The sequence below is a fragment of the Rhinoderma darwinii genome, chromosome 5, assembly GCF_050947455.1.
Source record: "Rhinoderma darwinii isolate aRhiDar2 chromosome 5, aRhiDar2.hap1, whole genome shotgun sequence".
Taxonomy (NCBI): Eukaryota; Metazoa; Chordata; class Amphibia; order Anura; family Rhinodermatidae; genus Rhinoderma; species Rhinoderma darwinii.
This window is the reverse complement of record NC_134691.1, coordinates 330,675,378-330,699,675: the sequence shown is the minus strand read 5'-3', so window position 1 is coordinate 330,699,675 and position 24,298 is coordinate 330,675,378. Positions and strand designations below refer to the sequence as shown.

Sequence of the window (24,298 nt, the reverse complement as noted above, 5' to 3'; positions counted from 1 at the left end):
ATGAATGGACACTGTGTAATACTTAATTTGCCCTGTGGTGGCACTGCAGGGAAATGAAACACTTAATGCCAGTTTTTCCCACACATTACAGATGATTGCTTGGGGTAACAGCAGGGGGACAGACACTTTCCTGTAGTCCTAATGCCTTGGTACCTACAGAGTAGTTCTCTAGATCAGACAACATTCAGAAACCTTGTTTTGGTGAACTTTTTTCATATAAATCACAGCCACAGAAAACGCTGACATTTTTGCAGTATTCTCTTTGTTCCATTTGGCTGTTAGTCCTGGAATAGAATCGTCCATTAATGAATCTGTGACTTGTGACATAAGAACGTCTGTTGGTTTACTAATGATGTATTATATACACTAGTTCACTGCTAGACCACTTATTAAATGTAAAAGTCTATGACCCCGAGGCAATTAGATTATTTAAATGTTCACAGCAGCACAGAGTCTTTCATGGGCAGAGAGTGTTGATCATGTGGGCGGCAGAGAATGGTTAGCGCATAGCATTGTACGGCACAGCCTCCTAATTTACAGATTAAAACCTCACTATCTGACCTGAAGTATGTCCAAACTATGAAAGCCACCTCCTAGTCACTGACAGCAGCTCAGCGCTCCATCTCCTGCATCAGTCCCCCACATCAAGCACTGGTACAGGAAAAGAAGATTAATGCAACCAGCTCCTGTGAGACCCCCTATAATAAACAGTGCACCACCAGATCCCCCAGTACTGCACTGTGAAACAATGGACCACTTCGGATGGGCCTTGTCTCATCATATCACAAGGAAATGCTTAGTAAGCCACTAGGCTGCCAAGGATGGACAATGCATCACTATATTACAAGGGGACACAGAGGTAATGTCTGAATCACCAGAGGTTAATACTTTACTCTTAGATCACCCGTGAATTCTCAATAATATAACAGATTACCAGGGTTAAATAATGCACCACTAGATCACCAGGGCTGAACAATGTACCACTAGATCACCAGGGATGGACAATGTACCAGTAGATCACCAGGGATGGACAATGTACCAGTAGATCACCATAATGAACAATGTACCACTAGATCACCAGGGCTGAATAACGCATCACTAGATTACCAGGGATGAACAATGTACCACTAAATCACCAGGGATGGACAATGTACCCCAAATTAACAGGGGTGGACAATATACCCCTAAATTAACAGGGGTGGACAATGTGCCACTAGATCCACAGGGATGGACAATGTATCACTAGATCCCCAGGGCTGAATAATGCATCACGAGATCACTAGGGATGCACAATCTGCCACTAGATCACCAGGTCTGAATAATGCATCACTAGATCACCAGGTCTGAATAATGCATCACTAGATCACCAGGGATGGACAATGTACCACTAGATCACCAGGTATGAATAATGCATCACTAGATGACCAGGGATGGACAATGTACCACTAGATGACCAGGGATGGACAATGTACCACTAGATCACCAGGGATGGACAATGTACCACTAGATCACCAGGGATGAACAATGTACCACTAGATCACCAGTGAATGTGGAATATTACACTTGATACCCTAGGATGGACGTAACACCGCTACAACATCAAGGAAAGCACACAAAAAAAATAACAAAAATAGATTAGCTGGGGTTGATACTTGTTTACCAGGAGAAGCAGAGTAACACACTGGGATATCAGAGATGGATAATGCACCACCAGATCAACACAGCATGTACACTAAGACAATGCACCACAAGACCACCTGTGACCACAACACAAAAATACTGGATCACCAGGTATAGCCATCAGTTGACCAGAGATCGACATTGAATCCCTGGATCCTTGGAGATGACAACTGGGGAAAAAAAAGGACCCTAAACAAATAAATCAACAGGGACTGACAGTAAAAAAGAACATCATTACAGGTGAAAACACTGGATCATCATGGAAGGACTCAAAATACTAAGTCACCAGGTGTCCCCAATTCCACTCTGGACCATCTGACTCCTCATAGCAGCCACATATAGGAGAGGTGGCCACGCACAGGTGGATATGGCATAAATGTCTAAGAGGGAAATAATTAAGACAGATTTTAGGTTCCTTCCTTCGATGATAATTTTTATATATGAACTTCCATTGGTTGCACTGTATAAAGTGACGGGTCCTCTTTAAATCTCAGCTTCTGACAATTATTGGGGTCTACGGAGTTTTTGTCCTCTAAGATCCCATGTTGCGGTTCTGTCACTTGTATCACAAAGACTTATCAGGCAGATCCATGACTAATGCTGCTCCTATCAGCCTGGCAAGTGTGAAATTATTACCCGAAGACCCCCAATTATGTAGTAAAACAGCTGTATCTCCACTAATTATGGTACTTGCTGTAACAAGTGCTGTACACCCCTCATATGCTTTTAGAATTACTGCAATAAGGAGTTTTTCTGATAATTTTTCCTTGACAGCCATAAATATCCTGCAACATTATACGTTATATCCAACAATACCTGATAATGGAGATATAGGTAAAGCTACAGTAATAAGATGTATTTCTAAGATTAGACTGAATCTATTGACAATAGAGTCATGTTTTTATTGTTTCTTCATCGCTTCCATTGTTATGGATTTCTAATAATCGGCAGGGTAGTCCCACTCTGATGAGGGTTACCACCAGGTGCTCTGGTAATCTAAAATCCACTATCTGTCTAATCGAAAATTCAAGCTCAACCTCACCTCCCTCGTTTTACACTGAAGCTCTGCTTGTTCAGATTGGCTGCAGTGCACAAGCACAACCTCACCAGGAGCAAAGGGTTAACTAGCAGCGGACAGTCACACTCCCGCCCTGGAACTCTGCCCCGGCTTCTGCTGCCGTCATACACCGCTCTCAGCCGCAGCTGCTCACGCACAGAGGCAAAGCCCCAGCGGACAGTGACACTCTCGCCCTGGAACTCTATACCGGCCTAAGCGCATTAAAGGGTAACTAAACGTTCAAAAAACTTCTGAGATGTCATAGTCACATGTCGGAAGTTTTGATCGGTGGGGGTCTGAGCACTGAGACCCCCCACTGATCTCTAAAACGAAGCAGCAGAAGGGCTTGTGTGAGCCCTCAGCTGCTTCGGTTCTGTTCGGCCCTTTCCGGAAATCAATGTATCGGAGTACAGGATCAATAGAAAGTCTTTCTGGAAAAAGCCAAACAGAAACGAAGCGGCTGAGTTTTCACACGAGGGCTTCTGCCGCTTCCTTTTAGCGATTGGTGGAGGTCTCAGTGCTCGGGCCCCCACCAATCAAAACTTCTGACATGTCACAGCATTATCGAACCACCGATCTCTAAAATGAAGCGGCAGAAGCGCTTAGGTGAGCGCTAAGCAGTTAGTCTCTGATCAGCTTTTTCCGGAAAGCCGAGCAATTGGTGTACGGGCTGAATAGAAACTCCATGGGCCCGTACACCAATTACTCGGCTTTCCGTCAAAAGCTGATCATAAACTAAGCAGCTCTGCGCTCACTCGAGCGCTTCTTTTGCTTCGTTTTGATGATTAGTGGGGGTCTCAGTGCTCGGACCCCCACCGATCAAAACTTGATATGTCACTATAACATGTTAGAAGTTGAGGCTGACCTAAGTAATAGCAAGTACAATACAGTGGCGGATTATCATTAGGGCGATTCGGGCGGCCGCCCGGGGCTCAATGCTCCCGGGGGGCCCATGGCCGGCCGAACCGCACATGATCGCACGGGCCCCCTCATGCCCGTTGGCGTCGCTAGCACCGGAGGGGGCCCTGGTTCTAGCGGCAGCCACATTCATTTGTATCTAAGTCCTCAGGACTTAGATACAAATGAATACTATAGGCTGCAGCCAGTCACATTCGGCTTGCAGCCTATAAGGAGCTGGGAAGACTCCCTGCGCAGGCCGGCGTGATAAGGTACTGCATCACGCCGGTCTGCACATGTGTCTAGTCCAGAGGATTCACACGCGTCCAGCTGGAGTGGCCGCCACGAGGTAAGGTAAGTAAACTGTATATATTTTTTTAGCTGGGGACTATCGCTGTGTATATATTCAAGGAGGGGGGGGGTTGCTCCGTTACACTATATATAAGGGGGAGTGCTCTGTGACACTATATACAAGGGGGGGGAGTGCTGTGTGGCACTATATACAAAGGGGGGAGCACTGTGTACACTATATACAAGGGGGGAGCACTATGTGGCCCTATATGCAAGGGGGAGCGCTGTGTGGCCCTATATACAAAGGGGGAACGCTGTGTGACACTATATACAAAGGGGGGGCTGTGTAGCACTATATACAAGGGGGGGGCTGTGTAGCGCTATCCACAGCGGTATGTGTGTGGAGCTCTTTATAGGGGGGGCTTTTTGGTGCTATTTACAAGAGGGGGAGGGCTGTGTGGCACTCTACAGGGGGGCTGTATGGCACTATCTATAGGGGGCTGTGTGTAACGCTCTCTACGGGGGGATGTGTGATACCTACAGGGGGCTATGTGTGGGGCTATCTATGGGGGTGTATATCTCTACAGGGGCTATGTGTGGCACTATGTACAGGGGGCTGTGTGAGGCACTATGTACAGGGGGCTGTGTGTATGTGGTGTTTTACAGTGTGTGGTATTATTATATACAGGCGCGCAGTGTTTGGTGCTATTATATTTAGGGGCACAGTATGTGGCACCATGATAACTTTTATTTATAGGTGTGGAAAATGTTGGAAAAGCCGAAGACATCGGAGTGGCAAATTCTGCAGAAATGAGTCATGGCCGGGAGAAGTTGTCATGAGCTTTGGACCGGATGGAGAAGAAAAGAGGAAAAAAACTACTAGAATCTGAGACGTCGTCACCTGTGAGTCACTAGATTTATAGAGAATCTGTCACCTCTCCTGACATGTTTATTATAGGAAATCCTTGTATTTCACAAAGTCTTTCTGCAGTCCAGGACTGATAGACAATTCCCCTTGTCAGGAGGATGTGTCCCTGCACAGCGTGATACTGTCAGTACGTAGGGACACAGCCCTGTGACAAGGGGAATCGTAACACCCATTTGTTAATGCTTGCCCAAAAAGGTAGTGTTAAAAATAGTTACGGCGCAGCAGGGCGGCGGTGCGGAAGGGGGGCCCAAGTTTGGGTAACAGCCCAGGGCCCATGGTCTACTTAATCCGCCACTGGTACAGTGTAACTGTCACATTCAGGACTCAGGAGAGGAGCGTGGACCCAGAATGTCCCTGTTAGGTTTAGCAAGGGATAAACTGAGGGAGCGGAAGTTAAGGGATTTTGCAGTCTTCACCTTAAAATATTCCCCTAACATGGGCATTGACTCCCTGCAGGCAATGCCCAGGTCGAGTCTCCAGAGTAGTCCACAATAGCAACCACCGATGACTTGCAGGTGGTATTTGTGATAAGTCGATAAACTAAAGTGTGATTATACAAATCCGAGGTCAGGCCTGGCAGATAACAGGTAAGGACGGGGAGTGATCCCAAGGCAGAGTCAGAGTCAAATCCAAAACAGCAAATGAACACCTTCACAAATGGACAGTGCCTTGTTGCTCAGGCAAAGGGTGACAACTCTGAGCAGGTTTATATAGCCAGAGGTGACCAAATGACATAGGACTATCATAAAAGTGCGCGCAAGTCACCATGGAGAGAATGGGGACGGCAGTGAGATGAGACGTTGGCCGCAAAGGCAGGTGCAGCAGTCAGTGTTACGTTATTATGACTACCAATCATTTTTTAGATAACCCGGACTCTCAGAATGGCAGGCAAACGTCCCGCAAAAGGCTGCAGGCTTCCTGCATATGTATTTATATTTTGACTTTAATGAAATCTGTATAAACATGTATACAGTGGACTCCCCCTAGTGGTGGCTACAGGCAGCACAAATTTTATCATTTAATTCTACGGCTATGTACAGGGAAGGACTATGCTGGCACTAATGGGAGTATTGTGGACACTCAGTAAACAATACTGCCAGCTAAGGGTACTCTGATGGCATTGCTTATCAGGGGACACTTTGCTGGTACTTTTTATGAGGTCACTCTAATGACACTGTTAATCATACTTGTCTAATCTTCCGGAATTTCTGAGAGTCTTCTGAAACAGGGGGGATCTCCTGCACTTCTGGCAGAGCAGGCAACTTCTAGCAGCTTCCACAAGGGATTGCTAACGTATTTATATTGCTCCTTTTGATGTCTTATATCTATAAATTTGTATATAAAGAGCTCCACCTAGTGGTGGTTGCAATCAGTCAGAATTTTGTGAGACACTTATGTGGCAGTATTGTCTATTGGGGCAATAAGGTAACTGGCACACTTCTACAGGTAGGGGCCTGGAGACCTGTTTTAAAACTTTATTAAATTTAATATAAAATTATGTTAAAAATAAAAAAAAGTTATAAAAAAATAAATAACATAAAACATGCTGCTAAAAATCTGATACTCTCTAGAAAAAAAAAAACAGGACAGGGGAATACGCACAATGATATTTGCAGAAATACAATATATTGTTTTCGGGAAAAAAAATCCAGAAATCCCGGCGTGTAATGTTACAATAAACTCTAATACACGAATCCTTTCACCTTCGATACAATGTTACCTGGCAACAGGAAGAAACAAGACTTCTTCTAATAGTCTCATGTCTGATGTGTGAAGGGGATTGATTTTTATCTTCAAAGGTTTTCTTGGTGCAGAATTTTACAATATGAACATTTTCTCTCATAAACGCGCATTTTATGTCCCCATTATACAAACATCAGATCTTCAAGGATATATATGGTATACATTTTATTTTGGTTAGACTTCCTTAGTCAGAAGTGTGTGAAAACAAAAAATACTACACTGGGAGAAATATGTTACGAGTTCAAACGTTGCGTAAATACTGAGTTTTTTTTTTACAGGGAACGGCAAATGGGGCCCTATCTACAGGGACCGCCACAGGGGCACAGGGTGCTCTATCTACAGGGAACGCCACAGGGGGCTCTATCTACAGGGAACGCCACAGGGGGCTCTATCCTCAGGGAACGCCACAGGGGGGGCCTATCTACAGGGGGCCCTATACAAGGAACGCTACAGGGGGCACTATACAGTGAACGCTACAGGGGGCACTATACAGGGAACGCTACAGGGGGCACTATACAGGGAACGCTACAGTGAATGCCACAGGGGGTACTATCTACAGGGAACGCTACTACCCACAGAGGGCTCTATGGGGAGAACAATCTACAGAGGGCTCTACTGGGAGCACTATCTACAAAGGGCTTTACTGGGAGCACTATCTACAGAGGGCTCTACTGGGAGCACTATCTACAAAGGGCTCTATAAGGGGCACTATCTACAGGGGGCACTGTGTGTGGTGCATTACTTTACAGTGTTTGACACAATTTTATTCAGGGGCACAGTGTATGTTACTATTATATTCAGGGGCACAGTGTGTAGCGCTATTATATTCGGGTACCCAGTGTATGATACTATTATATAGAGTGGCATATAGTGTGGTACCATAAGAATTTGCTCTTCGTTTATAGGTGCAGAAATGTTGAAAAAGTGAGCTTACGAAGACATCTGAGCAGCAAATTGACCCATTTCCGCAGAAATGGCTCATGGCCAGGAGGCATCATAGAGTTCTGGACCAGATGGAAAAGTAAAGAGAACGATTAAAATCTGAGAAGTCGTCACCGGTGAGTCACTAAATGTAAATGTAAAGGATCTGGCAGGCACAGCGGGGTTAACGCCCATAGGTAATCAGTCGGCACCTGAGTCTATGTGTCTGAGACTGACTCCACCTTCCACCATTTAGGCTGGCAGGCTTAGGAGTGGGAGAGCCTATCGCAGCCTGGCCAGACTCAGCTAGCTCCCGCCCTCTGTCTATTTATACCTGCCTTTCCTGTTCCTCCAGTGCTTGTGATTCTTCTCGTGTGGTTTCCTGGCCCAGCTACAGCTCCTACTATTTGATCCTGCTCCATACTGACCCCAGCTTACTGACTACTCTTCTGCTCTGCGTTTGGTACCTCGTACTCTCCTGGTTTGACTCGGCTCGTTCACCTCTCTTGTTGCTCGCGGTGTTGCCGTGGGCAACTGCCCCATTTCCCTAGCTTTGTGTACCCTTGTCTGTTTCGTGCACTTACTGAGCGTAGGGACCGCCGCCCAGTTGTACCCCGTCGTCTAGGGCGGGTCGTTGCAAGTAGGCAGGGACAGAGTGGCGGGTAGATTAGGGCTCACTTGTCCGTTTCCCTACCCCTATCATTACAGTAAATGTTTATTCTCCCTGTGACTGCTCAGTACTGTAGTCACTATATGATCTGCAGCGAGATGATATGTGTATAGTTTTTTTTTGTGAAACAGCAACTTTCAGAATATCCTTACCATCGTTCTGGCTATACTGGGAGCTGTAGTTTTATGCCGTACAAACTTATATGGCAGGAGTTAAACTAAATTTGCAAATTATCTCTGTACTGAGCTGTATTTGTACTGGTGCTGTATATATGTAGCCCCAGTACCCCTGAAGACGCCACTTGTGTGGTGAAACATGTCGGGGGGCTCTTTCCATATTTTTAATATATAGTGCTCCTGCTGCTGGCTCTATCAATTTAACTTCAGATTGGGCCTGGCGTTCTGCACCCGCCGGCCTCATTGATATTGCATTCCTTACCTTGCGTGGGCAGTGTCCCACGGTGTCACTGTGTTTCAGCAGCAAGAACGTTTAACTTTTAATTTACATGTGGTTCGTCTGTTTTGCTTTAATAGCCTAATACAAGTTATAAAATATTCTTTAGGGTTAGTTGGGAAAAGGGTTTATTTTGCCAAAAGCAAATTTGTATATATTATGTTCTAATACCCGCCAATTATTAGGGTCTCCCTCTCTCTTTTTTGGTATAAAGTATATATGTACTGAGCTTAGTTCTGGTGCTGTATATATATGTACTTAGCTTGGTTCTGGAGTTATATTTATCATAGCAACCAAGCTCAAAACATATATACAGCACCAAAGAGAAGCTCAGAACATATATACAACTCCAGAACCAAGCTCCGCATATAAATGCAGCACCAGAACAAAGCTCAGTACATATATACAGCACCAGAACAAAGCTTAGTACATATATACAACACCAGAACAAAGCTCTGTACATATATACAGTACCATAACAAAGCTCAGTACATAAATACGGCACAACAAAGCTCAGTACATAAATACAACAACAGAACCAAGCTCAGTACATAAATACAACACCAGAACCAAGCTCAGTACATAAATACAACACCAGAACCAAGCTCAGTACATATATACAGCACCAGAACAAGCTCCGTACATAAATACAGCCCCAGAACCAAGCTCAGTACATATATACAGCACCAGAACAAAGCTCAATATATATGCGGCGTGCACAGTAAGCCACGACGGATCTGGCAGCTAAAGCAGATATGGTGCCAGGACCAAGCTCAATACATATATACTGCACAAGAACCAAGCTCAGTACATAAATACAACACCAGAACCAAGCTCAGTACATATATACAACACCAGAACCAAGCTTTGTACATAAATACAACACTAGAACGAATCTCAATACATATATACATCCCCAGAACCAAGCTCAGTACATATATACAACACCAGAACAAAGCTCAGTACATATATACAACACCAGAACAAATCAGAGTACATATATACAGCACCAGTACCAAGGTCAGTACATAAATACAACACCAGAACAAAGTTCAGTACATATATACAACACCAGAACCAAGCTCTGTACATATATACAGTACCAGAACAAAGCTCAGTACATATATACAGCACAACAAAGCTCAGTACATAAATACAACACCAGAACCAAGCTCAGTACATATATACTGCACCAGAACCAAGCTCAGTGCATAAATTCAACACAAGAACCAAGCTCAGTACATATATACAGCACCAGAACCAAGTTCAGTACAACAGCCCCAGAACCAAGCTCAGTACATATATACAGCACCAGAACAAAGCTCAGTATATATATACAGCACCAGAAAAAAGCTCCACAGATATATATCAGAACAACCAAGCTCAAAACATATATATATGTACTGAGCTTTGTTCTGGTGCTGTATATATGTACTGAGCTTGGTTCTGGTGCTGTATATATGTACTGAGCTTGGTTCTGGTGTTGTATATATGTACTGCACTTGGTTCTGGTGCTGTATATAAGTTCCTAGCTTAGTTCTGGTCCTGTATATATGTACTGAGCTTGGTTCTGGTGTTGTATTTAGGTACTAAGCTTTGTTCTGGTGTTGTATATAAGTACTGAGATTGGTTCTGGTGTTGTATATATGTACTGAGCTTTGTTCTGGTGTTGTATATATGTACTGAGCTTTGTTCTGGTGTTGTATATTTGTACTGAGCTTGGTTCTGGGGATGTACATATGTATTGAGCTTGGTTCTAGTGTTGTATTTATGTACTGAACTTGGTTCTGGTGTTGTATTTATGTACTGATCTTGGTTCTGGTGCAGTATATATGTATTGTGCTTGGTCCTGGCACCATATCTGCATTAGCTGCCAGATCCATCGTGGCTTACTGTGCACGCCGCACTGTCCTCCACCCTTCTCATGTGCACAGCTTAACTAAATGGGCTGAGCACGCTTAGGATATTGAATGCGCGCATATAGGTCTATACGTAATGGGTGAGTTTAATATAATGTGTGGGTAGGTATGTGCGCTTATGTAATTATATACATATTGTGGAAATCCACACTAAAACATTCTGGACAGGGAATTTCTTTATTTAGAGACCACTTTAATGTAGGGGGTATATCGTAATTGTTTTATTTTATTATTAGAATAATTTTCAAAGGCGCGATACACTGCATAACTCTGTGCCCCCCCCCCCCCGGCGCGTATGTCTTTGTCCACAATACAGGGAACCTGTTGTTAAAAATTTGAATCCCACCCCTGTATCTATCTATCTCATATCTATCTCTCTATCAATGTCATATCTATTGTAACGTCCCTTTTTATAGAAAATTTTCATCCCGCCGACGTCTTCCTCCCTGGAGATGCCAGCACATGCGGCCGTCCTTTCCTGCAGTGACCAGTAGGGTGTGTGCACAAGCTCATTCCCGGCCTTAAAGGGCCGGCGCGCACACATGTTAAGAATTAACGTATTACTCCTAGATCACCCTGGACTGTAAGGGCCCTGCCCCTTCACTCCTTGCCTGAGCGTTGTTTGTATTCCTCTGTTAGTCTTGCAAATGGTCTCTTAGTCATATCCTGTTCCCTGTATTCCCGTGCCCTGCTACATGTATCCTGTATCCCCTGCTGTACTTGTTCGTGTGCCATCTCTAGCGTTGGAGTCATTTTGTGCTGTCTACTACGCATGCTGACTTACCACATCTGGTGTCATCTGCCACGTTTTGCATCACCTGCCGCCAAGGTCCCATCTGTGCCTAAGCCGTTGCTACGGTCTGGACTATTACAGGTACCCTTGTGCTCGGACTTTATATTGACTTGGTACACTGTTTGGTCAGCTGCTACCCCGCTATGGTCGTGCGGGCTAGTGGGCCCACATACCCACAGATCGTGACATGTATCAATCTCATATTGATAATCTACCTATCTACCTATTTATCTATCTATCTATCTATCTATCTATCTATCTATCTATCTATCTATCTATCTATCTATCTATCTATCTATCTATCTATCTATCTATCTATCTATCTATCTATCCAGGCTGTTGCAGTTGTATTGCATTTTGTGCCTCAATTGTTGCAAACCCCACCAAAAATGGTGGAGTTCATAATAACTGCAAATTTGGGTGCGATTTTGCAAAAATTGCGGCAAAAAATGTGAAAATACCACAATAATGAACATTACCTTAACAATATTTGGTCATTAGGGACAAAATCTGCCCTGACCATAAAGGGATAATCAAAATAATCTTTATTAATATTACAATATTCCAGACTTCATGCGCGTACCTTCCATCTCTTTGGGCAGCTCCTCCTTCCGTGACAGTTTTAACAAATATTCCAAGTTTTTCCAGACCAGTGTCAGCTCCAACCCCCATTCCGATGATACTGACGCCAAGGCCTTCTTCATCTGTGGGGGAATTACAGAGGATTAGGAAGAGAGTGAAAATACACAGCACAACATCCAACCAGTTACATGTCCTAAAGGAGTGAAGGAAGCCCCCAATCAGCCATCTACGAGCAAAAAACTCCCGAATGTATCACATTAGTTTCCAAGATGGAGAGCTTCCCGGCACTGGCCGCCAGATGTCGACAAATTATCGTAACACAATGTCATATGGCAGCTGTGAACAGTGCCCTGTTGTCATACATAACACACGTCAGCTGTTCCTGGCACCAACCAAATTTGGAAATCTCACGATGTTCAGCTCTACTGAGTTTGTCTTCGGGCACAACTCGTAGTGATTTCCTAATGTGAAGTTTCCATAGGGCTACTGGTAAAGATCTCTAAAGGTATCTTCTGCCCCTTTAAACATCTTCTGACATGTCTGATGATGTCATAGGTGAGGGTTTGTGAACAGTGTTTCCAAAAATGAGCCCAGAGCCCCGTTGAGTTCATTCTACTTCTGTCCTATCTCGGTAAGAAACGTCACAACTCTATCGAAAGCGTCTACGTCCATGTAGCAGTGTGATGTCACTGGTTAATCAGGACTTATGGGACTGATTAAGAACCTTTTTTAATATATTGCTACCCATACATGTGAGACTGCGCTACCTAGAAATCTAGTAAAGCCAGCGGTGAAGAGCAGCGAAACATTAAAACTTTACAGGTAATCCAGTAGTAGAAAAACATGGTTGCTTTCTTTGTAAAACAGCGCCACACCTGTCCATAGGTTGTGTGTGGTATTGCAGCTCAGCCCCATTCACTTCAATAGAGCTGAGCTGCAACATCAGACACAATCCTTGGACAGGTCTGGCACACTTTTTTGGAAAAAAGCAGTCCCGTTTTATTTTATTAATCATAAACATAAGGTAGGGCAGCACAAGAGAACAAGGCAACACCTTGAAAGGGGTCATTGTTAAATCACATCATGCTCTAGGTGGCGCTAGTGTGTTATTTTTTTAATTTAATTTTTGTTCTTTAATTTTTAAAGGTGAACAACCACAACATAAAAACTTGCGCTCCCACAGATGTGGCTTTTTCTATATACAGTTTAAGGGCTTATTCAGACGAATGTGGGGAACTCGGATGTGAAAACGGCCGTTTTTCATGTCCGCGTTGCCTCCGTGCCGATCCCGTTTTCACGGATCTCCATAGACTTGAATCTATGGAGGGATACGTGAAAACAGAAGATAATAGGACATGTTCTATTTTTCAACGGACCCTTCACACGGTCCGTTGTAACAATGGGTGTGTGAACGGCCCCGTTGAAATACATGCGTCCGTGCGACGGCCGTTGTTTTCTACGTATTCTACGTTCGTCTGAATAAGACATTAGGAACATCAGTCCTGTAATCCATAATGACCGCACACACGGATTATTTCTTTGTGGTTGTTGATAGTCCGGATCATCGTTTCAGCTAAATCCTACAAACACATTTTTCCCATCGGGGCCACAAATATAAATTGCGTCAGGTTCACTCTTCGTTGCTGACACTGCACATTTAAGCTACTTGTTGGGTCCATTTAATTGACTCTAATTGGCTACGGCAATGCTACACTGCCTCATCCGGCCAATCAGAAGCCTGGAAATTCTTAATTCTAAACAGCTTTTAAACATTCCAAGTTCTAAAACTGAACTGACATTGTACTTACTAATTTACTAAAACGGATTACAGCTCGTGTCATCTGCAAGCCCATTACACGATTAACCTTTTAGCTGGCAGAGGCGTAGGAGGGGGTGACAAGTTTCGTTTTTATTTTGTAGGAAAAATATGAATTTTGGTGCTACAGCTGAATAAATAGCAACATGGCACTGCCGACGGAGACCCCGAACACAGCCGGACATGTATCCATGACATATCAGGTCACTTTGACATCTATCAGATATTTATGGCATATCTTATGGTATAGGTGTTAATTTATTCATACATTTCCAGGAGGACTAACAGAGGAACGGCACATGGCAGAGTTGTAAGATCAGATCCGCCAACAGTGTTATTTTATGGGGAATGCAAGTTTTTATTAAAACAGACACTTTAGGAGAGATGACAGATCCTTTAGGAAAAACTACGTGCTGATTTTCCCCAATTTCAAGATCTCTGCTTGACATCAGTGAATGAAAGAACTCTTCTTTGCAATAAGATGTTTAAAACTTGTACAGAACTAATCCTATTCAGAGCTAAGAGTTTGTTACTAGACAAGACTCAAATCCTCAATGAGTTAAACGCATCAGCAGCACAAATCTCTCTCCTATCCTGATAGTTTGCCTAAATGTAGGTAATAGGTGTCATTTTGGAGTCCAGGCTGTTTATCTCACAGATTGTCTAGAGTGAATGCAAAAGTAGCAAATTCTCAGCTGTGGGAAGAATTAGGTCAGAAGCAATCCTGGATGTAAATATATATGTTGTCATTAATTGACAGCAAGCAAAGATCTTGAAAATGATGAGAAACTGAAATCCAAATGATATTAGAAAGTTGCAGAACTGTTCATTACGCATTGTACAAGTACAATATGGGTTAAGCTACACTATGGCCAAAAGTATATGGACACCTGACCATCATTCCTACATGAGCTTGTTGGACATCCCATTCCCAAAAAAAGGGTGTTATTAAGAAGTTGGGCCCCGTTTTACGGCAGTAAGGGCTCGTCCACAAGCTCCGGAATTGCCACGTTTTTTCCGGCCGGAAAAAAACACTGCAGAATACAGTAGCAGCATAGTGGGTGAGATTTAATAAATCTCATCCACAAGCTGCGTAAAATTTCCGAGCCGAAATTGACCCGCGGTGCATAATTTACGGACTGCAGCATGTCAATTCCTGCTATGGAAAGTGCCCAGAATTGCTGCGTTTTTCATAGATGTCTCCATCTCCTAACATTGAGAAAAACGCAGAAATTTAAGCACCAACTTCTGCCGCAAAAAATGGTACGTTTTGCCGCAGAGGAAAGCCATTGACTTTCAACGGATTTGCTGCAGATTTTTTTTGCAGAAATTCTGTTGTGTGTGGACAAACCTTAAGGGTATGTTCACACGGCCTATTTACGGACGTAATTCGGGCATTTTAACCCCCGAATTACGTCCGAAATTACGGCTTGAAAGCGTTGACAAACATCTGCCCATTGAAAGCAATGGGCTGACGTTTGTCCGTTCACACGGGGCGTATATTTACGCGTCGCTGTCAAAAGACGGCGCGTAAATAGACGCCCGCGCTAAAGAAGTGTCATGTCACTTCTTCAGACGTAAATGGAGCCGTTTTCCATGGACTCCATGGAAAACCAGCTCCAGTTACGTTCATAATGGACGCGGCGTTCAAGCGCCTGCACATGCCGTTACGGCTGAAATGACGGGGCTGTTTTCTCCTGGAAACATCCCCGTAATTTCGGCCGTTACGGACGCTGTCGTGTGAACATACCCTAACAGTCTCCGCTCTTCTTGGAAGGCTTTCCACAAGATTTGGAGTGCGTCTGTGGGAATATGTGCGCTGATTTTTCCCTGCACAGTGGCGCCCCAACCACCTCCTGTGCAGGGAACATAGCAGCTTTCATGTAAATGGCGTAAATGACAGCCGGGTGGCCGCCAGTGCCGCTGTGCAGAGCAAACTTGGAAGGGGACACCTCTTCATTCTCTGGATTGTGGGAGTCCCAGAGGTCAGACCCTCAAAAATAGCCCCAGACCATTACCCCTCCTCCTTCACCACATGTTACAGCAGGCACTATACATGCTGATAGGTAGCGTTCCCCTGGCATCCGCCAAACCTAGATTTCTCCATCAGACTGCCAGATAGTGAGCCGTGATTCATTACTCCAGAGAACACGCTGCTACAGAGTCCAGTGACAACGTGCTTTACACCATTTCAAGCCATGAATAAGAACGCAGACAGCGTTTGAAACGCGTAGGCTATTCAGCCTCATCCAATATTCCCAGCATTGCAGGACACTTCTAACAATATGCTATTGAACCAATTTTAATGAAGAAAATTAAAACTTAGAAAAAGTTTCTTTTTAAAACTATCTCAGCGCTGGATCCACCCAACTTTTTTCTTCAAACAATCAGTTAATCGTGTGCCGTCACGAGGACCCGGGCGCCCGGACTACTACAAATAATACAAGTCCAGTCAAAAGGTGAGCTGGAGGCATCTCCCCAATTTTCTGTGTGCTTTACACCACTCCAGCCGACACTTGGCATTGTGCATGGTGATCTTAGGCTTGTGTGCAGTGACCATGAAAACACATTTCATAAAGCTCCGGACAAACAGTTCTGGTGCTGACGTCACTTCCAGAGGCTGTGTGGAGCTCTGTAGTGAGCTATATAACAGGGTATATGTGATTATTACACACCCTGCGCTTCAGCACTCGACGGCTCTGCTCTGTGAGATTGTGTTCTCCTGCGTTTTGTGGTTGAGCTGTTGTTACTCCTAGATGCTTCCACTTCAGCAAAATAGCACTTACAAGTGACCGGGGCAGATCTAGCAGATAATAATATTACTTACATGTGACCCGGGCAGATCTAGCAGATAATAATAGCACTCACAGGTGACTGGGGCAGATCTAGCAGATAATAATAACACATACATGTGACCAGGGAAGATCTAGCAGATAATATTATTGCTTACATGTGACCAGGGCAGATTTAGCAGACAATAATAGTACTCACAGGTGACCGGGGCAGATCTAGCAGATAATAGTAACACTTACAGGTGACCGGGGCATATCTAGCAGATAATAATAACACTTACAGGTGACCGGGGCAGATCTGGTAGATAATATTATTGCTTACATGTGACCAGGGCAGATTTAGAAGATAATAATAGTACTCACAGGTGACCGCGGCAGATCTAGCAGATAATAGTAACACTTACAGGTGACCGGGGCAGAACTAGCAGATAATAATAACACTTACAGGTGACCGGGGCAGATCTGGTAGATAATATTATTGCTTACATGTGACCAGGGCAGATTTAGCAGATAATAATAGTACTCACAGGTGACCGGGGCAGATCTAGCAGATAATAGTAACACTTACAGGTGACCGGGGCAGATCTAGCAGATAATAATAGCACTTACAGATGACCGGGGCAGATCCAGCAGATAATAATAGCAATTACAGATGACCGGGACAGATCTAGCAGATAATAATAACACTTAGGGCATGACCACACGTGGCGGATTTCCTCCGCAACTGTCCGCATCAATGCCGCACAGAATCTGCGTTGCAGATTCTGCTGCGGATCTGCACAAAATGTGCAGTAAATTGATGCGGACTAGCTGCTGCGGACTGCGGTAAAAGTACTTCCCTTCTCCCTATCAGTGCAGGATAGAGAGAAGGGACAGCACTTTCCCTTGTGAAAGTCAAAGAAATTCATACTTACCGCCCGTTGTCTTGGTGACGCGTCCCTCCTTCGGCATCCAGCCCGACCTCCCTGGATGACGCGGCAGTCCATGTGACCGCTGCAGCCTGTTATTAGCCTGTGATTGGCTGCAGCCGTCACTTAGACTGAAACGTCATCCTGGGAAGCCGGACTGGAGACAGAAGCAGGGAGTTCTCGGTAAGTATGAACTTCATTTTTTTTTACAGATACATGTATATTGAGATCGGTAGTCACTGTCCCGGGTGCAGAAACAGTTACTGCCGATCGCTTAACTCTTTCAGCACCCTGGACAGTGACTATTTACTGACATCTCCTAGCAACGCTCCCGTCATTACGGGAGCCCCATTGACTTCCTCAGTCTGGCTGTAGACCTAGAAATACATAGGTCCAGCCAGAATGAAGAAATGTCAAGTTAAAAAAGCAAGACGGATCCGCAGCACACATGACATGTGCATGACAGCTGCGGACTTCATTGCGGAAATTAGAATCTCCATTGAAGTCAATGGAGAAATTCCGCCATGAGTCCGCAACCAGTCCGCCACTGCTCCGCAACAGACAGAGCATGCTGCGGACACCAAATTCCGCTCCGCAGCCTATGCTCCGCAGCGGAATGTTACGCCTCGTCTAAACGAACACTGCTAAATTAAAGTGGAAGGCAATGGACAAACGGCTCCGCTGCGGATTAACGCTGCGGAGTGTCCGCAGCGGAATTTAAGTGAAATTCCGCCACGTGTGAACCCAGCCTAACAGGTGACCAGGGCAGATCTAGCAGATAATAATAACCCTGAGGCCGGATTAACACGAGCGTGTGCGTTTTGTGTGCGAAAAAAATGCGCCGTTTTGTGCGCGCAAAAGGTACTTAACAGCTCCGTGTGTCATCACCATATGATGCGTGGCTGGGTGATTTTCGTGCAGCCGCCATCATTATGACACTCTGTTTGTTTGTAGCACGTGGTGCTTTTCTGTTTTCAATTATACTTTTTACTGCTGTTGCGCGAATCACGCGCGTCACACAGAAGTGCTTCCGTGTGCGGCGCGTGATTTTCACGCACCCATTGACTTCAATGGGTGCGTGATGCGCGAAAAGCACACAAATATAGAACATGTCATGAGTTTTACGCAGCGGACACACGCTGCGTAAAAATCACTGACTGTCTGCACGGCCCCATAGACTAGCATAGGTCCGTGCGACGCGCGTGATAATCACGCGCGTTGCACGGACGTATTACACGTTCGTCTGAATAAGCCCTGAAGGTATGTTCACACGGTCTATTTACGGACGTAATTTGGGTGTTTTAGCCCCCGAATTACGTCCGAAAATGCGGCTCGTTAGCGTTGGCAAACATCTGCCCATTCATTAGAATGGGTCTTCCGATGTTCTGTGCACACGGTCATTTTTTTTACGCGCCGCTGTCAAAAGGCGGCGCGTAAAAAAGACGCCCGCGTCAAAGAAGTGCCTGTCACTTCTTCAGACGTAATTGGAGCCGTTTTCCATTGACTCGATGGAAAAGAAGCTCCAATTACGTCCGTAATGGACGCAGCAAAAAAGCGCCTCAACATGCCATGACGGCTGAAATTACGGGGATATTTTCTCCTAAAAACAGCCCCGTAATTTCAGCCGTTACGGACGCTGCCGTGTGAACATACCCTAACAGTCTCCGTTCTTCTGGGAAGGCTATCCACAAGATTTGGAGTGTGTCTGTGGGAATATGTGCGCTGATTTTTCCCTACAACCCATACTACTAGCAATGTTTGACTGTAGAGATTGAATGTCTGTGTGCTTGATGTTATGCATCTGTTTGCAATGGGTGAGACTGAAAAACTTGAACTCCATAATTAGAAAGTGTGGGGGCGGGGGGTCCACATATTTCTGGCCATATATAGTGTAAAAGGGTAACCCGACCCCAACCTTATCTAAACATCACCAAATTGATTTTAAATACAAGGATTCCTATGATAGAATGATCACTACTGGTAAACTAACCAGGTAAATGCAGCGCTCACACTTCCCACTCTACATAGAGATCTGTGTACGTCTCCTGTACATAGAGAACAAGGTACAACTGAGGTGCTGGAATTTGGAGATCACCGGGTGTATGTTAGGGAGGATACACATCATACATGTCCTTGTAAAACCCCTTTAACTTTTTACAATAGTAGACGATAATTCCTGGTGACCCGGCTCATTCAGGATAGTCACAGGGCAGAACGACTCATGTACATTCACCGCAGGCCAGCAGAGGGCGCTGTGAATGCTTCATTCAATTTCAGGTCATTTGCAGTAGACTTTGTTTTTTTCTGTATTGTCTTACATGGTAGCGGTGATGTAGCAGAGCTGGAGGGAACAACACTAGTCTGGTAAATCCTTGACTTCATGAAGCGTACAATCAATCTGAAAATGCTGAAGGTCACACAGAGAACTGGCAGCAGGATTCGGCCCTCTCCTGTGAGGTGACATTATCACCTGCTGTAGGACGTCTCGGACTTGTGAAATGAAGCGTTCACAATCCAGCAACATGAGAAAAGGACTCACGGCTAATATAGGGGACGCAATGCAGGAATGTACAGTTAAAATGACATTTATTTGTTACTGTTGCTTATACATATTCCCCAGCGCTGTACAGATATTATAATCAATTACTGTCTTGGAGTCAAAAACTAAATTTCCTATCTCAGACATGGATCAATTTTATAGGAAGCCGATTTACCTACAGCTAAACATCATAGAGAGGCCCCGAGTGGCTCCCATTCTGGAGGACCCGAGTCGTCCATGTATTACAAGAACGGCCATTCATCTAAATGGCCACCATGTAATACTACATTTCCCCTGAAGAGGCCGCTGCAGGGGAAATGCCTGGCTGCCCATGGATTTCCCCAGCAAAATCTGCTGTTTGCCAAGGGGGCCAGATGCAGAACCTGGGGTGATCTTCTGATCGCCCCAGGGGCCGCATTCTGAAAGGGGTTGTCTCTGATAGGACAACCCTGATAATAAGTAATATCAACTTGCCTGACCTGATGAAGGGCCCAGCTCAGTCCTAGGATTTCCCTCTTACCAGATCAAAACTCCAACATCTGATCGGTCATTTCTATGGAGGTCGTGATCATCATCTACCAGTGCCCGACGCCAGAGGCTTCTTATATTATCAATAATTACAATATCTGCTGCTTAAAACCTAAATGTCCACATCTCCGGGATGAAGCTGCCTGTAATAGATTTGTAAGATTCCTGTATTTAGGTAAGTAGGCAAAACCTTCCCCCCCAATTAGAATAAGTTTTGCCTCTTTAATACGGTGCCGTAGGGCTGGGCAATTAATTGAAAATAAAAACAAAACCGAAATTCAGCACAATTAACCGGCGTCATGTTGCTCATTTCAGTTTTTTTAAATTTTTTTCCCCGGTTTAAGCCGTATCTGCATCTTCAGGACACAGATACAGTTGAATCCAATGGTAGAGCAGGGGGGCATAAGGTAGAGCGTGGGGGCAGCTATAGGGGGACTTTATACTGTGTGGAGGGTAGCTATGGGGGCAGTTACTGGGGCATTATACTGTGTAGGGGCAGCTATGGGGCATTATTATGTGTGGGGGCAGCTATGGGGGCAATATACTGTGTGGGGTCAGTGTCAGGGGGTATATTTATAGGGCAGTTATAGGGGCATTATACTGTATGAATGGCAGTAATGGGGGGCATTATACTGTGTGGCGACAGCTATGGGGGGGCATTATACTGTATGAAGGGCAGTAATGGGGGGCATTATACTGTGTGGCGACAGCTATGGGGGGCATTATACTGTGTGGAGGGCAGTTATAGGGTAATTATACTGTATGGAGTGCAGTAATGGGGGCATTATACTGTGTGGTGGCAGCGATGGGGGGCATTATACTGTGTGGAGGGCAGTAATGGGGGCATTATACTGTGTGGTGGCAGCGATGGGGGGCATTATACTGTGTGGAGGACAGTAATGGGGGGCATTATACTGTGTGGTGACAGCTATGGGCGGCATTATACTGTGTGGTGGCAGCGATGGGGGGCATTATACTGTGTGGAGGGCAGTTATAGGGTAATTATACTGTATGGAGTGAGGTAATGGGGGCATTATACTGTGTGGTGGCAGCTATTGGGGGGCATTATAATGTGTGGAAGGCAGTTATAGGGGCATTATACTGGGTGATGGCAGCTATGGGGCATTATGATGTGTGGAGGCAGTTATTGGACATCATACTCTGTAGGCAACACTATGGTGGCATTATAATGTGTGGAGGGCAGCTATGGGGCATTAATCTGTGTGGGAAGCACTATGGGGGCATTATACGCTGTAGGGGCAGCTATGGGGTATTATTCTATGTGGGGGCAACTATGGGGCATTATAATATGTGGGGGCAGCTATGGGGGCAATATACTGTGTGGGGGCAGAGTCAGGGGGTATATTATATACAGTAGTATACAGCAGGCTCAGGGGAAAAATAGTAATTCAATGGCGTAGCATGCAAGTAGGGGGTGTGGCCTAAATAATCGTTCATTAATCATAATCAAAGTTACATGTTTAATTAATTGTGCTTTGGAGTTAGGTCATAACCTGTGTCTTCCCTGCACTTCTCCTGTTCACTGGTTATAGTGTTTTAAAGACCATCTCCCATTAGTGAACTGCTGCCTATACAAGGGAGTAACGGATAACGTCTCCACCTCTGACCCCAGTGCAGTTCATCTTTCCCTGCAGTTTATTTTGTAATGTTTTAGCCTGGAACAAGATGACTCTGTAAGAAATCTGACATAACACCGAGCAAGGTATTTGAGCGTCACCCATACAGTTATTGTTGTGATTGCGCAGAACAAAACATCTGTATCAACTATCCATCTATGCCTCTTTTGATGCATCCCCAGATTTGATTTGCTTTAGCAGCAGCTGCCTGGCGCTGGTATAGTCAAGTTTAGAAAACTTATTTTCATAGAACCCTATTAAGAAAATTCTGAGTTCAGGATCCTGATCTCTTGGCCGGAGTGGAGAGCGGTTACAAAGAGCGTCTCCCACCCCGGAGGACCTGTCCTGTCCTACATGGCACAGACAACCCATTCATTTGAATGAGCACTGTGTAATGCTTAGTTTCCCCTGTGGAGGCGCTGCAGGGAAATTAAATACTGCGAGGTTACAAACGGCCACAGATCCCAGCAAGAGGACACTTTGGGCTTACCTTATTTTCAAGGGACCTTTCTGACAAGTAGGGATTGTCCAAAGCGGGGAAGCTATACTCCAACATCCCTAAATTCCTTTCAATGTCAGTTTTACAATAAAGTGGGTCACCTTGGAGCTACAGGCATCTACATAGGCTGCATTGTGGGTAATTCAGCTGTAGTCTGAGGCCTTGTTCACACGGCGCTCAAAAAAACGGCGTGTAAACGCGTAAAAACACTAGCGTTTTTGAAAAGAACTTTTAGAGTACAGGCATTTTTACGCGTTTTTCGATGCGTTTTTGGCTGCGTAATTAGAACTCCTATTGACTGTGGTAATTAGGCACCTTTTCGGAGCCAAAAATTGACCTGATGCTTCTTTTTTTTACACTACTCGTTTTTTAAACACGCGAGAGTCAAAAAGAGGCGTCGTATGCACTACAATGCGTTTTCCATTGATGTCAATGGGAAGCTTAAAGCAAGTGTTTGACGCATTTCACAACGTGTAAAACGCAGCAAAAACACGTCGAATACACGCCGTGTGAACAAGGCCTTACAGTAACGATTATTTTATCCTAATATCCTGTATTGATATTCAGCTTCCGCTTTGCTCTTACTACTGGGGTTAATGAGAGTATCTGTTACACAGGTTGCGATCTGATACCCGGCGCAACGTATTGTCATGACACCTCGCTCATTATAACAAGCCGCTGCCGTTTCCCCACGGAAACCTCCTATTAAATTTCAATTAGCGTGACATAAACATACCTTTCTCGAGATCCACTGGGAATAAATCCAGCTTTTCCACTCGTTTCTCCAGCTCGTATTCTGCGGAAGCAGCTACTGGGTCTACTTCATCGTTCCGCCTGTCGTAATCTTCATTTGAATATGTGTTGAACACCTGCGGAAGAAAATAAAAAATACCATAAGACATAAGATATTGCGGGAGTCTCTCCAGCTTCTGTGAAGCTACAACTCCCAGCATGCGCTGACAGCCGCAGGCATGCTGAGGGTGATAGTTCCCGACAGCTGTAGAGTCACAGGTTGTAAGCCGCGTCCTGACAGCATCCGTCAGTCCAGATGTCATTAGTTATTGATCAAATCATACAATAGTGCAATATGTAACTAAAAAAGGCAGAGGGACTACTGATCCCTACAACAGCCATGTGTGAGACACTTAATATCTTAAATTAAAAAAATTAAAGTTTTAGTCATTATCTAGACAAACAAGTGTAATGCAGAAAATATTCTCATTTTACATACAGTATATCCACAACCGTACCCCATATCCTGCAAACCATGCTGCGAAAATATACATGACTTCTATGATGATCAAGAGAAGCGAATATATATTACATCTATCTATCTATCTATCTATCTATCTATCTATCTATCTCTCATATCTATCTCATATCTATCTCATATCTATCTCATATCTATCTCATATCTATCTATCTATCTATCTATCTCATATCTATCTATCTATCTATCTCATATCTATCTATCTATCTATCTATCTATCTATCTCATATCTATCTATCTATCTATCTCATATCTATCTATCTATCTATCTATCTCATATCTATCTATCTATCTATCTCATATCTATCTATCTATCTATCTATCTATCTCATATCTATCTATCTATCTATCTCATATCTATCTATCTATCTATCT

The 24,298-nt window shown here is 44.4% G+C and overlaps 1 protein-coding gene across 2 annotated transcripts in view; it reads right to left on the bottom strand.

Moving 5' to 3' along the window:
- Positions 1–24,298, bottom strand: part of PPP1R9A (protein phosphatase 1 regulatory subunit 9A) — a 187,466-nt gene that overhangs the window by 60,425 nt on the left and 102,743 nt on the right. For both annotated transcript variants that reach the window (XM_075827733.1, XM_075827734.1), the window contains exons 3-4: positions 23,390–23,522; positions 11,936–12,056 (exon numbers count right to left, since the gene is read on the bottom strand). In XM_075827733.1, the coding sequence (XP_075683848.1) occupies positions 11,936–12,056; positions 23,390–23,522 (254 nt within the window). The remainder of the gene's footprint in view (positions 1–11,935; positions 12,057–23,389; positions 23,523–24,298) is intronic.